Source organism: Alosa alosa, chromosome 7 (assembly GCF_017589495.1).
Source record: "Alosa alosa isolate M-15738 ecotype Scorff River chromosome 7, AALO_Geno_1.1, whole genome shotgun sequence".
Taxonomy (NCBI): Eukaryota; Metazoa; Chordata; class Actinopteri; order Clupeiformes; family Clupeidae; genus Alosa; species Alosa alosa.
The window spans coordinates 18,519,302-18,536,043 of record NC_063195.1 but is presented as its reverse complement, the minus strand read 5'-3'; the positions used below and the strand labels follow the sequence as shown (position 1 = coordinate 18,536,043).

Here is a 16,742-nt window from a genome sequence, read left to right as displayed (position 1 = left end):
TAGAGATAGAGATAGAGTAATGTAACTGCATGGAGTCTATGGGTATAGATACAAATGGCTGGCTGCACATTACATGGACTGGACACACACTCACAGGAGGCAACTTACAGCAGCTTTCCAGCCTCAGTTTCAGACCTCAACTGAGTCATCCATACAACAACGTCTATATGAAGAGGGGCACACTAAGGCTGCCACTAACCACTGGTTTTAAATTGATTAATCTATCGACTAACTTGACGATTAATCGATCCATTCGAAGAGATTCATTTCCCCCCCAAAACCCAACAATCTTATTTTAGTTCACTGAAATGTTGTGTCAATTAAAAATATAGAAGTTGATGAATTATCAGCGTCGGCCTCGTCAATTATGTCGACTGATCTGCTGCAGACATAGTATAGAAACCATACAGCAGACCACACACACACACAAAAAAAATCAAACTGTGGCCTCCAAGGCCCCCCCAAAGGCAGTAGAGACGCTCTCCAAAAGGAACTGCTCTATTAAGTCCGTTTGTCTTATAACTGTCTTGCGGGGCTTCAGACTGTTTGGTATAACTCATCCATCAAGACTCTGCTACTGTGGAACTAAACAGTGAAGGTTTGGGAGAAACTAGCTAGCCTGAGGGCACAAAAGTCTAACTCTATTTTTATTCCATTAATTATCAAAAAAATATCATTGAGTTTTAAATGCATATGTGTCAGTTTCAGCGAGAGAGAGGAGAGAAACGGGAAAGAAGGTTAGATTGCACTGGTGTCGTCACTTCTACTAAACACTGAATGGGTTGGGAGCTCTTGAAAACTTTCTTGGATGCTGGTTTGCTAGATCCTGCACCCATCCAAAATTGGTCTTGGGGTGTGCGTGGCCTTGCACTGCTGTCGTGAACACGCCAACTTTTGAGAAATTAGATAAATTTGGGAGTTAGATAAGAGGATGCGTACCTTCCGTTCTCTGTGTGTGCAATAATCCATTCTGACACCGTTAGCCTAGCTTAGCATAATTCATTGAAAGTGGGTTAGACCAGTTAGCCTGTAGCTTAGCATAATTCATTGAAAGTGGGTTAGACCAGTTAGCCTGTAGCTTTTAGTGTTAACAGATCTGGAGGAGCTGCGCATGAGTAATGTGGCAAATGTGGAAATCCAGCAAAACGAGAGAATAAACGTGTTCAATATTTATTCAGAGATTTACTTTTTTTTTAAATATTATTATTTTTATAAGAAGCTTTGAAAATAAAATTCAATATTTAAGTGATGTGTGCACACATACACAACAATAATAATAACACACACACACACACATATATATATATATATATATATATATATATATATATATATATATATATATATATATATATATATATATACACACACACACACACACACACACACACGATAAGCACACCCAGAATACCACTCAGGCCATCCTTAAAAATATTTTTGTTTGCAGTAACAGCCAAAAAAAAATAAAAATGGGTCGGTAGGTAGGTCAATATTTTTTTTTTTCAAGATTCAAAAAAAAAAAAGTTTTGGTCATGGTGATTACCTAGGAATGAATTTACACAAATGTGCATATCGTGGACGTAACTGACTGGGTCTTCAACCCGTGCCTTCAGGCGCTTTTCATTGCAAACCTCATTCTGATGCAGGTTATATAGACCAGCCTTTCTCAAACTTCTTTGACCTGAGGCCCGGTCATGGCAGACTTTTGGGTCATAGGGCTCATCTACATGTACCCAGAAAGAAGGCTGCAATAGCTCTTGGCCACGTTATATTGAAATTTGACTATACAATACTCAATGCTATACAGTGTATTATACAGTCTCTGCTCTGTTTCTAAGGAAGTTCCAAAAAAACAACGCCGCTCTATTAAGTTTCGTTAAATAAATAAATAGCCTTCCAACAGGTTGAAGCGGAGCTTTGATACCAACGCTATCGATTAGTTTCAGTTTCTTCGCGAGACGCCAAGCATTGAATGAATGCTCATACCACCACTTAATTGTAGGGCTCCATGTTTAATGACATCGATAGCAGAAACGTTTGTTTCTTTTTTTTTTTTGCCGATCCGGGTTTCTTGATCAACTGCGCAGCAAATTATCAGATGAAGCACCGGGCCTAATTTCATCCCGGACCAGCAGTCTCCATGTTGCGGACCCATATTTTGAGAAATGCTGAATAGACCACAACCAATTTCAATACTCCGACACGGTCACCGCTAGACTAGGGGGAGAAGGGATGAGAAGATCTGGCCACAGTTCTTCCAGAACTTCGCAGAATAGCTGCTATCAGTTTGTGTGAATGAAACGAAGTGACATGTGTAAAACCAATGGTGTAGAGATGACGCCACAGGTTTTTTTTAAGTGAGCCACGCTTGCATGTAGGTAATTTATATTCACAATACTTGGGCCTACTAAAAGAACTATTATTTTATTGCATTTGTATTGGTTGTTTAGAGTAAAAAAACAATCGGTCGGTATTAACGCTAAGTTTACAACCGCAAGTCGGTCGGACTAAAAGGGGAAAAAAATAAATATTTGGGTCGGTTCTAAATTGACAGGGTTGGTCGGGTTACGGCAAACTAAAATATTTTAAGACACACACACACACACACTCTCTTTCCTGGCCTGCTATTAAACTGGATTTCGTTGTTTTGTGAGGAGTCTTCCCTGGGGACCAGTTCTGGATTGCAAACGTTTTAATTGATGTTATTTCAGTACAGTTTAGTTTGTTTGCAAAACACCAGAGCATAGATTTGTCCTGTGTCCAAAGGCGTGATGGTCAGAAAACATGTTTTCCCATCTGTTCAGCATACTTAATTATGAACCTTCTGGGCTTCCATACATATTTCCATCCCCTAGTGGGTCCCAGGAAGTAAGAATCAGGATTTAATCTCTTTAATCATTACTCCACCCCCCAGCTGCCAAGATGGTGTCCTTTGAGTGTCAGTTTTCTGTTTTTGCTTCAGTTAGTTGCATTAGCGCCCATCAAGCGCCTGTTAGAGGATGTTGGATGTAACAAGTTATAGCATCCAAAGTGTCTCGGAGTGTATTGACCGATGAAGGAATTAATGGGTTGTGATGGAGGAAGAGATAGCAGACCTGGAATGCCTGAAAATGCTAATGGGCCGAATATGGACCTCCAGATTTTCTTTTTACTCGTAACTAACATGGTTTGACCATATTTACTTTAAGGCGAGAGTTCTGGAGGTCTTTCTATGTAGTTAATATTGCTGGGTTGATTGCTGGGTTCTGTAGTTAACATTGCTGGGTTGATTGCTGGGATCTGTAGTTAATATTGCTGAGATCTGTAAAAGCTTAACGTGGGTGTTTGATTATGCCATTTCTGGTAATTGTGCCTTTTCTGACCGCATTTGGTCTCTGTGTGTTTCCGTCAGTGACATTTTTCCGTCAGTGATATTTTTCTTCTTGTTATTTTTGGATAGTTTATAAGATGACTAAGGAATACCATTACCATTAACAGCGCTGTCGAACACGATCAATGCTGATGGCTTCGCAGACGTGTATTTTCATTGGAATTGACTTAACAACTGCATTCAAAACCTTTGTTTACAATAAATATGTGTTTGTTGTACTGATTAAACGATTTGGTGAAGAGGTTAATGAGCCTGTTTAAGTTTACTTCCACTGCTGGTTACATCCCTCGAATACAAGAAGGGACAAAGCGTCCCCTGACCAATTCTCCATCTCCATTAAGAGTCGCTTTGGTGTCCGCAAGGCTAGAAGGCTGGAGCGACATGAGGAGAAATGAGCTGAATTTGTCATTTTGATCACTGAATGTGTACGTCGTCTTCAAGTAGAATCACGGACTGAGCCTTTAAGTGTTTTATGAAATCCCAGCCACTTCAAGTCTGCGGAGGACTGTATACCACTCCTCGAGGTCACTCCGGACCCCTCCGTGTGTTCTATTATTACCCATCAGCCCCACTCAAGAGAGGGAGAGCATCTTATAGCAGCATTTACATACTGACAGACAGACAGGCGGGCGAGCAGCGCAGAATAGTGGAGTAGGGCCTGGTTATGTAACGGCTCGTCGCTGTGCGGAGATGCATCTCCTAGCGAGGTGGCCGTTCCTCCTCTTGCTGCTGCCTTGTGCTGCTGCTGTGTGCTGTGTGCGTGGGTGTTTTGGGGTCCGGAGGGCAGCAGCAGCAGCAGCAGCAGTTCATTGGAGACGGTGGATTTAAATAGCTAGATTACACTTGCTTGGAGAAATGTGAAAGCACACACACGCACAGACACACAACAGGGTAGGGATGAAACTGCTTTTAGATGGTCACCAAAAGAAGCCGGCCTTGTCACACACACGCACACACACACACACACACACACACACACACACACACACACACACACACACACACACACACACATACACCATTACTCCCACTGCACATAAAGGCAACAAACCCAATATACACTGGTAGGATGTGTAGAGCTTGTTAGGGTGAGAGTAGAGAGTGGCACAAGTTATACATTTCCAAAAAAGGCAGCATACTCACTGGTCACCATGCCACCAAGTCCTAATGCTATGTCTGTGCATGCAAGATTATTAGAAATCTCCCAGGGGAAACCCATGCAAGCCTGGCAGTCCTTCAGTGAACAGAGAAGAGAGACTGATGAAAAGGTGGAGCTTTGGGGAAATGGAGAAGACTTAAAACTACGCACTGCAAGAGAGTGGTTCTCCCATTATTTAGGCAAATTTCCTCCAGTGCGAGAATGCAAAGCCTGCATCCTAGTTCAATTGTCGCTTACTATGGTTGTTTTAGTTACCGTTCAAAAGAGAATTGATATGAGACAGTGATTACACTTTTGTTTACCAGATCTACTTCAGAGGCGTCCCGATAAACAGAATTAATAACCATCCCACCAGCCAATCAGAAAAGAGTGTTTCATGTTCCCGGGGGATAACCTATGGTAGTAGGCTATGGCCCAAACCCATTGGTTTTTCTGCTAGGTTTTAAGTTAATCATATTTACTGGAACTATATTATCTCTTTTATTTGAGGGCGGTGAATACTATTCCAAGACACTGTGAATACACATGCATGCATATTCTGCACACGTACAATAAACCCATTCAAGATGCCTCATCCACAGTGTGGCCAACAAGTGTGTGTGTGTGCTGACGTGTGCTAATGAATGAGCTTAGTCTCGTCACTACTCACACACACACACACACACGCCACACACACACACACACACACACGGCATCCCCACCCCCACCCGAGCCCTCTGCCTGCTGCACTGGCCGTTGGCTAGCGTCGCTCCCTCCCTCTCTGTGGGCCACTTGCGTAAGTCCAGTGCATGGAGGGAGGACTGCCATGGCCACCCAGCGCAAGAAACAGGGTAAGGCTCTGTCCAAGAAGGGCCAGAGTGCCTTTCTGGGGACGGCGTGTGGGCACGGCAACATACGTAAGTGGTCGGCGTGGATACCGCACCGTGTGTGTGTGTGTGTGTGTGTGTTTGTTAGCGTTAGAGTTTGTGTAGTGTAGTGCTGTGGTTGGAGAAGAGTTGGTGAGTGTGTGTCGGGAGATTGGGCGTGGAGGGAGATGTCCGGCGTGCACTTTTAATGACGTGGTTGGACATGTGCGAGCTACCTTCCCTCAGTGGCACCTTGGAATGATGGTCATTTGCGGAGGACATAGGTTCCGTTCGGGCGGTTTGTAGAAGTTAGCCCCCGGATCTCCAAAAAATGTCTGTTCAGCATTTATTGTCAGACACTTGCTATAATCTCTCTCTCCCCCCTCTGTCTCTCTCTCTGTGTGTTTGTGTGTGTTTGTCTTCTATCCCCAGTTGATGCTGATGAGATTAAGAGACTAGGGAAGAGGTTTAAGAAACTCGACCTGGATAACTCGGGCTCGTTGAGCGTGGAGGAGTTCATGTCCCTGCCCGAACTACAACAGAACCCCCTTGTCCAGCGTGTCATAGACATATTCGACACCGACGGCAACGGAGAAGTCGACTTTAAAGGTAAGAGGGCTGCTGGACCATCTCTTCTACAACTACTACTCGGACTGATGTCGGAGACTGTGCCTATAAGGCTTATCTGATCACTGTAGATTAGTGATGTGGGGGGGTTGTTATTCACCATGGGCCCCATGTGGTTCTAGGTTGCCATACCAACCAAACAGGTGGTTGTAGGTTGTCATACCAACCAAACAGGTTGTTGTTGTTGGCAAATGAATTGTGCAATGCATCCAGGATCTCTCAGTTGACATTATTCATGACGTTAGTTAATTAATGTTAGAGTTAGTTAACGTTTAGTTAACGTCATTCATGAAACGTTTACAAACCATTTTACCTCAGTATGAACAAGCGTGAGTGACATTGGGTGATGTGGTTCATGAGGATTATTACTGCATTTAATGTGTGTCTGTGTGTGTGTGTGTGGACTGGGCTCACATACATCTTGGCTGTGGCCATGTCCTTTCTACCTGTCGGTTGTGGTCTTCAGGGATATTTTTAAGAAAAAAATTATCAAGGCAAAGTCTATTTGATAATTTAAGGCCATGTCCAAGATCCTAGGCCCAAACATAGGTGGGTGAGCTTGGTACTCACCACACAATCCACACGATAACTTTAGTCTATGTACGAGACACTGTGCTCATTGACTATTGCGAGATGTATACCAAGAAGGCACCGACAGTCTAGGAGGCACTGATAAAAGCTTGCTAATATGTTATGTTGTATTGGTTAGCGATGTTTGTTTTTTTCTCACATCCTCACGGTGTGTTCTGAGCTGGACTATAGAACTCTGTCTGGCCCTGGACAGCTGGTGGGAGTGTGTGTGTGTGTGTGTGTGTGTGTGTCCCAGCCATGACCATATGCCATCAACATGAATTTGAAAAGATAAGACCACTTTTGTTCAGAAATTCTAAAACAACGATAAGTTTTTTTAACACTTCAAAATAACATTTACTAAATGAACCTTACATTTTTCAGTAGCCATAGTTGTGTAGATTTGAACAATATCTGGTTTGGTTCTTAACGGAGCATTTACTGCCTGAAATATCCGGATTTTGTTTACCACGCCGAGTTATAGTGCTAGCCTGATGGGTCGTTTATTTACACCGCTTTTCAACGGCACATGGATCGGTTCTAGACCGAGAATTCTCCGCCGTGAAATTAAAATTCCACTGGAGCTCCAAGCCGTTGTGTACACGCAGCCTTACAACACTGTTTACAGCTCCTCGAGTCACGGTAAAATATAATTTTTTGTTACAAAGCTAATTTAGATACACCTATGTAAAAGCGTGGTTGCGCTTTCTGTAGGAGTCCGCTGTCTTGGTTTGTATAGAAATGGATATTATGTGACACACACCACACGCGAAGACGGTGGAAATAACGGACCGGGTGGAAATAGGGGAGTTACGATAAGATGCCAGAAGTATTAACATTATCATGAAACGTTTACAAGCCTTTTACATGTTTTGTGTTTTATAACTTTATATCATTAGACCCATGTGGGCATTGCATTGTTTGAAGCCCATTGTTTTACACTGTTATCTTGGGTGCTGTAACTGGGCACATGCTTGCAGTGTGAATTATTAGCAGTGTTTTACAGCTGATTTTCTTGAGTTTGTCTTTTATCTCTCTCAGCTAGTCTGTTGGCTGCTGTTGTGCCTGGGGACTGCTAGTGTATCAGGAAGCCTCTGATCATGCTCTTGACATGTTTTTAATGACTGATGGGTCCTGCCGTCCTGTCATTTTCTTTCTTGTTTGCTTTCTGTATTTCTTTCTTTCTGTATGACACTTTCTTTGACCTCTGTTCTCCTCTTCTCCAGAATTCATTGAGGGAGTCTCTCAGTTTAGTGTGAAAGGAGACAAGGAACAGAAACTACGCTGTAAGTGGAACAAGTGCAACGACACCCTTTTTGTGCAATGCCTGTGTACACTGCACACTGTCACTCTTTTCTGTCTTGTGGTATTTTTGTTTTTTTAATTGTGTGTGTTCTCCTTTTTCTGTCCCCCCATCATCCCCACCTATACTTTTCTCCTCCTTTCTTATCTCACACTCTCTCTCTCTCTCTTTCTTTCTCTCACTGTCTGTTCTTTCTTTCTTTTATTCGTTCTCTCTCTCTTTCTCTATCTCTCACTCCCTCTCCCTGTGGACCAGTCGCCTTCCGGATCTACGACATGGACAAGGACGGCTACATATCCAACGGCGAGCTCTTCCAGGTGCTGAAAATGATGGTGGGCAACAACCTGAAGGACACGCAGCTGCAGCAGATCGTCGACAAGACAATCATCAACGCCGACAAGGATGGGGACGGCAGGATATCCTTCGAGGAGTTCTGTGCGGTGAGTAGGCCTACAGGCCAGGAAGAGGAGGACTGTAGAGGTAGCCTGCAAGGTCAAAACGTTCAGCAGCCAGCATGACAAAATGAAATACAAAAAAAAGGAAAATATTTGACAAGTGTGCAGACTTTTTAAGCATTTACTGACCGTTTTTTGTCCTGCAGCGGGCAGGTAGGGGGTAGGCGAACATTCGGAAAGCATAGCCACTATGGGCGGTTCTGAGACTATAAGACGACTACTTCAAGCTAGCATTCCATTGTCCCCCATTCATTTTGGCATCACTTTGACATCAAATAACGTTACACCTGAAGTGTTTATACTGTATGAACCTTTTCTATTTTCGGAGAAATACAACATTTTGTGACTGGCGTCATAACCTCGTAACTCATTTATGACTGAGTAATAAACTTTTTTTCCAAAAACAATCCTAACATGGCGTAATGAGCACGCGATTTAGCGTCGCACAGGAGCAAAGTAACCGTATTCTCTAGATAAGAAACTCGAAGGCAGTCTGGGGGAAAGTCCACGAGTAAGATATTTAGGAAAGCATCGAGGGGGAAAAAACAATTAAGTGATGTTTTGTTGGGTGTGCACTACGTCAGAACAAACCAACCAAAAGCTGAACTCGAACTTGCAGCACTCTGCACTATTTTCTTAGCACGGCTACCAGACAAGTTATTGTGTTTCAGTCCGTTGCTTAGCGTCACACGTTTCTCACTTGCCTGGACTGAGGATGCGCGAAAACCGAAGTCGACCAACAGGAAATGTGTTGAAATTGGTGTCGTCTCGTTCGAAGTCTACGGGATGGCTGTGTCCAAATCTTTTACTGTCAATGGATGTGCACAATGACCCCCCTACACTGAGAAAGCCGATCAGGCATGCTAATATCATAGTGGTCTTGATTTTTTTGATGGAAGCGATTGGTGTTTATCTCATCGTAGTGTTGATTTATTGGTGTTACTACTTTCATGGCAGTGTTGATTGGTTGATGGAAGTGATTGGTGTCAATATCACAGTGTTCACAGCGGGGTGGTGTTGACAATCCCTTTCAGGCCTTTTGTGCGTGGGTGGATAATTTTCTAAATGGCATTTTCACTGAAGAATGAGAGACTGATGAAATTAGATCATTTAATGGAAGTATCAGTGATACTGCTTTAGTTTAGGTCCAGGGGAAGGATAGATGGCATGTTCAAAGGAATGTGTTATAGCCAGAATTATGAACTGGACCTTTTTTTGTTGTTGTTGTTTCTACTATGCCCATTGTGGAGACTTCAATCTGATGTATGTTTTGTTTCTCCTGTTTCCCCATGACAGGTGGTGGGCGGACTAGACATTCACAAAAAGATGGTGGTTGACGTGTGATCTTCAATCCTCTGCCACTGTCGCTCTCTTTCTCTCGCTCTCTCTCTCGCTCTCTCTCTCTCTCTCTCTCTCGCTCTCTCTCTCTCTCTCTCCCCATGGACAAGGCCCCCCCGGTCCTCGGTCTCGTCCTCTGCTTGTCTTCTCCACTGTCAAGAAAAATCTGCTAAAGGTGTCCGGCAAGAAAACAAAAAATTCAAGGATTTGATTTTTTTCTTTGCCCCCCCCCCCCATTCCTTTCCTTCCCCTCCAATGGAAAGTAATTCTGTGTGAAGTAAAACATTTTTGTTTGCTTGTTTTTTTTTTTTTTATTTGCTATCTCTATCCTTTCGACTTCTCTGACTGCTCCCGTCCGCTTGTCTTGGTTAGGCCGGCTTATTTGCGATAACCTCACCCCTGGTTGTAGCACTTTACAGAAGACACACAAATGCAGAGTGGAGGAGGAGCATTTTCTATTGTCGAGCGAGCATTTCACTTTGAGGCAAAGGGAAAGGGACGTTTAGTGTGTGTGTGTGTGTGTGTGTGTGTGTGTGTGTGTGTGTGTGTGTCAGTATGCACGTGTGTGTTTGTTTGTGCGTATGTATGTGTGTGGTTTTCTTTTTTTTTCCTTGTTTTTGAAGGGGTGGGGGATTTATCTAAAATATTTATTTTGGTCTGTTTTTTTTTATGCGAGGAAGATCTATCTACAGGGAATATATGGATATATATATATAGTAGTTAGGTGGGATGAGATCTATCGATGTACTTGATTTCAACACGACACAAACACAAAAGACAGCGCATGAAGTGCCAATCAGATTACACAAACTAGTTTAAGCGTGATCTTTTTTTAACCTGCTGTTTTATCTCATATTTAATATACATAGGCTATTATATGAGAAGTGCTTCATCTGGATATTGATACAGCAATTTATATAGCAGCAGAGGTTTAAAACAGCACTGTTTCAGAGAGATTTTTGCTTGGGTCTTTAGATTGCTTTTCATGCTTCCTTCACTGAAGGTCAACAGACAAGTTTAAATTTTGAACATATTAAGCTTTAGATCACACACACATACTCTCTATCATTCACTCACTTACTCACACACTCACACACTCACACATGCAAACACAGACACAAGAAAAAAAAAAAAGAAATATCTTTATTTGTAATATGGGGATTGTATGCTATATTTATATTGTCAGGGAGTTCCATCGGCCCTCTTGCTTTCTGATGTTCTAGAGTAGAGAGAAAAGATTTAACTATTTAAATTTGTGCACATACAAACGTCTATGGTTTACCTTTTTGGAGACAGGTCTTTCTCTGTGTAATTGGTGATTTTTTTTTTTTTTCTTTTTTCTTTTTGTGAATGGTTTCCACTAATTTAAATATACAAGAAGGAATAGTGCCATCAGTTTCTGTTTGAACATCTTGGCGTATATTTACTTTCATTAGCTTTTTTTGACACGATGTGATGTTGATTTTTGTTCCATTCTATTTGAACTTATTGTCACAAGGAACCTTCACGGACACAACTTTAATATTTCGCGAATCAAACCAAAAATGGGCATCAAGAAAATCTGTAATTGTGTTTTCATGGTTTTCCGACTAGACTGCGGGACAGCTTTTGAACAGGTGATGTGGAGATAAGTAGGCTACAGACAAATATGTCAGGAAAACTATGGATTAGTACACCGGGAAGTGCTAATGTAACCGTGTGTGTTATGTTTAACAGGATATCACATGAACAGTGCAGGTCCAAAAGCCTTTCTTCACTCCTCTCTCTATACACAAAGTTAAATGCAACCTTTTACTGACTGCGACTTTCTGCTTCGACTGTTTTGAGAAACTGTAGGAAGAGGCGCGACTAAAACTTAATTGTCACACTTTGAATTTTTGGAGAAAAAAAGAAGTCGCTTTGTGAACTACTCTCTGGTTGTTTGTTGTTAACTGCTTGCCTGGACCCTCTGACGGACTGCGTGGGCATATATGATGGTGCAGGCCCAGTGTCACCCGGAGGTGCGCGCATTAAGCGCCCGCTCGTGCCAGTTGTCTCAGTTTTTTTCCCTCTCCTTCCGAGTAGCTGCACGACGATGGCTCTTCTGTCTTTCCCTAGAGATCCGACGAGGTCTCATCCTGTGATTGCATGACATGGAGGGTGTCTCTTTTTCTATTCTGTTAATTTTCTGTATGCATGTAGATCCGATTTCGAAGAGCGCCTCTTGTTTACATATGAATCGTAATGTTAATATAATATGAATGACAATGACATATTGGTATGTGGATGTTGCCAAACCTCTTTTTGGTTAATGTTTTAAGTATGGAAACGATAAAAACGTAACTCCACTACGTATATTCACCATTCTTATAGTGATAACAATTATTATAACCTTTTGGATCAGCGACACATGACGATAATTTAAACCAATCAGCAAAAGCTTCTCTCCCTGACAACTGCCAGATGCCGTTTAGAGGGGAAACATTTGTTTTCTTTAATGTTATTTTTTTTGTACAGAATATTTGTTACAAACACGTAGCCTACGAGTGCTCTCCTATCTATTTCTTTTTCTTCTCTGTTTAAAGGGTCCGTCCTCCTAAGATAAAGCCCTCTACTTAGATAGGGGAAATTGATTGCTGTAATTGTGTGTGTCTGTGGAGATGGTGACGGGATAAGGGCTTTTAAAAAAAAAAAAAAAAAAGATGAAAATGGTTTCAGTCTTGGTTTAGACCTTTTTTTGTTTTTCCTCTCATACGTGTTTGCATGCTGCGTCATATGCTGTGGGAACCACTGAAACTTCATACATGAAATTGAGAAATAAAATATTTGAAACTTGTTATCAGTCATTTGTTTTGTTTTTACACAATAAAAGTTCAGAACTACGTATAATCTTCACACACAATGACAAAAACACCTAAAGTGAAGCCCCCGCTTCCTTATGATGGTTTCATAACTACCCTAAAGTGACCAGTAGGTGGCAATGCAACACAACACAAACTTTTTTTCTGCGACCGCTCTGGTGCAAAGAAGGCGTTTCTCCAATACGCACCAATGTGACCATTGTTTCAGATGATGGATACTTATACACGGTCACCTTTTACTTGTCATGAAAATATGATTGGTGGCCAATGTCAGGAGAATAATATTGGGTTTCTTCTAGGAAAATACACATAGACAGTCTGAAGTTTAGGCAGGTGTTACTTCACTCAGCCATTTTGGATAAATATCACAGCAGTGTGTGATTAGATTCAAGTGGGTTAATCGAAAATGTACACTGCTAATAAAAGTAATTTTGGTGTCACTATACATCACCAATACACACAAGGTAGGTTACTTGAAGGAGCCTTTACACAATTTGACCTTGTGTATAGGGCAACTCCAATCTTGAACAATAGTTGGAATTTGGAACCAAGCCCTGTTTTGTCTACAGTCAGATGTTTAACCATTTGAATCTGTAGGCCCACATGCACAGGTGCAGTTTAGTTTACTATTACCCAGACAAGGAAGATGTCCGCAGGATTTAATTGGTTCATGTTTCAGTAGGCTTCTGGTACTCCTATTTTCCACAATAATAGACTATGAACAACTGGAAACAATTTACATTTATATTGCTCAATTGGCTGACACTTTTGCCCATAAGATGACAGTGAGAACAATCAGTGGTACAGTGCAAATAGGAGACAATACTACCTTGAATAAGAACAGTGGGTTGCAAAAGTATTCAGCCCCCTTGAAAATCACCATTTTCACATCTTAAAAAGATACTTCAACACATTTGTCCAATCAGTGTTATAATGTGAACATGCATACTATTTATATGGCAATGCAAATGCCCTTTTTTGTCATGCCAATAAAGCACCATTGAAATGAATATATATATATATATATATATATATATATATATATATATATATATTATTAACAAGATCAAACATAAATTAATTAAAAGCTGAAATATGTTATTTGCATAAATATTCAACCCCTAGTGCTTTTGAGTTCCAGATGACAAATTATTTACAAATAGTACAAAGGTACTTTATAAAATAGGGTACCTGGGTGAGGAACCGGAGATCACTGGGCCTGTGGGCCAGCATTATTGATTTGAATTTGATGCGGGTGGCAACAGGTAGCCAGTGGAGCATGTTTGAAGGCTGCTGCATGCTGGATCCTCTGCAATGCTGTACCGGCCAGGAGGTTAGAAGGGCGTTCTAGCAGTCAAAGCGTGAGATAACCACGGCCCGTACCACGAGTTGGGTAGCATATTGAGTTAGGTCATGCTAAATGCTAAAAGTTAGGTAATATTTTTTCTTATTTTGAATTGGGTATGACCAGGCAACCAAGACAGGGTCAGTGAAGGTGGTTGGTTATCGACAGGGGCGCTGCTAGAAAATTTGGGCCCTATGACAGACAATAATTTTTATTTAGTATTACTGGGGGGCTTTATATTATCCCACAAGGGGAAATTCATGTGGTCATTCATTGCACGTCTTGTCACAACCTAAGATACCAGAGCCAGTTTGAATGCTGTGGGAAATGTCCCAGAAATCAGTCAAGCATTTATCACGTAGTAGGAGAAATGGTTCGCAGTAGGTTAGTTGAATTGACCAGGCAACCAAGACAGGGTCAGAGAAGGTGGTTGGTTATCGACAGGGGCGCTGCTAGAAAACTTGGGCCATATGGCAGACAGAGGTGGACAGAGTACACAGCTTCATTACTTGAGTAAAAGTACAGATACCCTTTGCTAAATTTTACTCAAGAACAAGTAAGTCAGATGTCTACTTAAGTAAAAGTACTGAAGTACTTGTTTTTAAGTACTTCAGTACTTTAAGTACTAGAAGTACTTGAGTACTTTCTAAATATTGCATTACTACTGCCACAGTGCTTACATTTATGTACAGAATCGTCCTACATGGAGTTATGAAAATTTTTAATGTTAATACCTTGGAGAATGCAAAAGAAATGTAAAGTAATCAAGTCATTTTCATCTTTTTACCATGTTGCCAGGGATGGGCAGTATTTCTAATACATGTATTTAAAATAGGCTACGTATTTCAAATACAAAATACTATTTTGTAATTGAAACACTTGAAGCTAAAACTATCATTAACTTGTTCAGAAAATTGAAATAGTCTGGCGAGGTGTGGCCACAGGTTGGCACATTCCCGGGATGGACCTGCTGCGTCTTCATCCATTGTTTCGTCCATGGTTTCATCTCTTATCTAAATCTGACCATGGCGGCCATTGGCGGAAAGTTGAAGGTGATTGCTGATAGGCTGTCCCAATCAGTGGCGCCTGCACAATCCAATCACGTTTGAGAGGGAAACAAGGGTCCTCACGGTTATGGATAGAAATGTAGTGAAGTAAAGAGTACAATATTTGCCTCTCAAATGTTCTTGAGTAAAGTCATGAGTACTCCCCAAAAATGATACTCGAGTAAAGTACAGATCCCTCAAAATTGTACTCAAGTACTGTACTCAAGTAAATGTACTCCGTTACTGTCCAGCTCTGATGACAGACAATAATTTTGCCCAGAAATCAGTCAAGCATTTATCACATGTGTGATTGCTGGTGTAGGAGAAATGGTCCACAGTAGGTTATTTGGAATGGCGTCCAATGGGCACGCAAGAGGAAGGCTCCATGTCAGGAGTATCCTTGCCTCACAATCCTAGAACATCACACACTCAGAATCATAAATGTAATCTATTCATTACAGATTGGCCTAAGAGAGAAAATAACCAGTAATCGATGATTGTGATGGATTTTTGAGATGCCGGGGGAGTCATTTGTTTCATACTCTTGAGACAACCTAGACCACCAGCATTGATGTGCGTGACTTAGTCAGGGTGTGTGGGGTACTAACAGCCTTATGGGACAGATACAGTGAGTTTATGTGTTTGACTGATTTTATTTTAAAAAGGCGTGATCGTGATGTATGTTGAAGTAAGATACTTGCCAAGTAGGACTTCGAATAAAATACTTTTTTTTTCTGTGTGTGTGAACAGGTGCGAGGAGTTAATATGATTATGGAGCACACATAATGTGCACTTATATTCATTAATTTGAAACATACACTACACTTGGGGCTAATGGGGGGGAATGTGTCTCCTTAAAAGTCAACAGAGCTTTCATGGTGTTCAAGGATTTGTTTTAAGTGTAAAATGTCACACTGGTCTGTAATATACTGCTCCCGAGATGGCAGTAAATGTTGTGTGTGTAGGCCGTCATATTGTATCCAGTCACTGAGAGGAGAGTGTGGAGCGTGAAAGCTTAGGTGAAATGTCCCTGGAGTTGGGCTGTTGCAGGTTCAGTCCATTCTACGCTCTATGGGGCACAATGAAATCGGCCAGTGGAGGGAACTGACCGGTTCCAGAATAAGAATGTTGCTAACAAAGCCCAGCTGTTCTAAAAAGGGCTTCCAGAACTCAAGCCAAACCAGATGCTGAAGGGAAAACCCAAAGACTAAACACAGCCCTGATGCTCATGAGAAAACCATCACCTACATAGTGCACATCTTTACCAGAATGAGAGGACATAAATAACTTTCATCACAGATCTACTAAATCTACGCCGAGAAATGGTTCGGCAACTTGGCTCAGAGAGGTTCTTCTGTTAATAAACCATGGTTTTACAGAAAACTCTTTTGCATAGGCTGAAACTGTATGGCTAAGCCTACTGTGTTCTACACAAAAGGGGATTAGGTCACAGTAAAATATTTTGACATTCACAAAGAGAAAATGGCAGTGGCCTAAAATGTGTTAGCAGTCAGCCACCCGGTCTACACAACCACATAATTTTAGGACTGGTGTTGGCTTCACATCCCTGTAACATAAACACCAGGAAAGACGACAGACCTGACTGTAACGACAAGACTCAGGTGTTTCGCCGGCTGTTAGCAGATCGCCTTCTTCTTCACATCCCTGTAACATTAACACCAGGACAGACGAATTTAGCCTGACTGTAACGACAAGACTCAGGTGTTTCGCCGGCTGTTAGCAGATCGCCGCCTTCTTCACATCCCTGTAACATTTAAACACCAGAACAGACGAATTTAGCCTGACTGTAACGACAAGACTCAGGTGTTTCGCCGGCTGTTAGT

The 16,742-nt window shown here is 41.7% G+C and overlaps 1 protein-coding gene across 1 annotated transcript in view; it reads left to right on the top strand.

Annotated features, from left to right (window-relative positions):
* The window catches only part of ppp3r1b (protein phosphatase 3 (formerly 2B), regulatory s1ubunit B, alpha isoform, b), a 27,597-nt gene extending 17,854 nt beyond the window's left edge, over nucleotides 1-9,743 (top strand). Inside the window, exons 3-6 of the mRNA XM_048248587.1 lie at nucleotides 5,807-5,983; nucleotides 7,798-7,857; nucleotides 8,130-8,314; nucleotides 9,626-9,743. Coding sequence (XP_048104544.1) covers nucleotides 5,807-5,983; nucleotides 7,798-7,857; nucleotides 8,130-8,314; nucleotides 9,626-9,673 — 470 coding nt within the window. The 3' untranslated portion in view covers nucleotides 9,674-9,743. The remainder of the gene's footprint in view (nucleotides 1-5,806; nucleotides 5,984-7,797; nucleotides 7,858-8,129; nucleotides 8,315-9,625) is intronic.
* The last annotated feature ends 6,999 nt before the right edge of the window (nucleotides 9,744-16,742 follow it).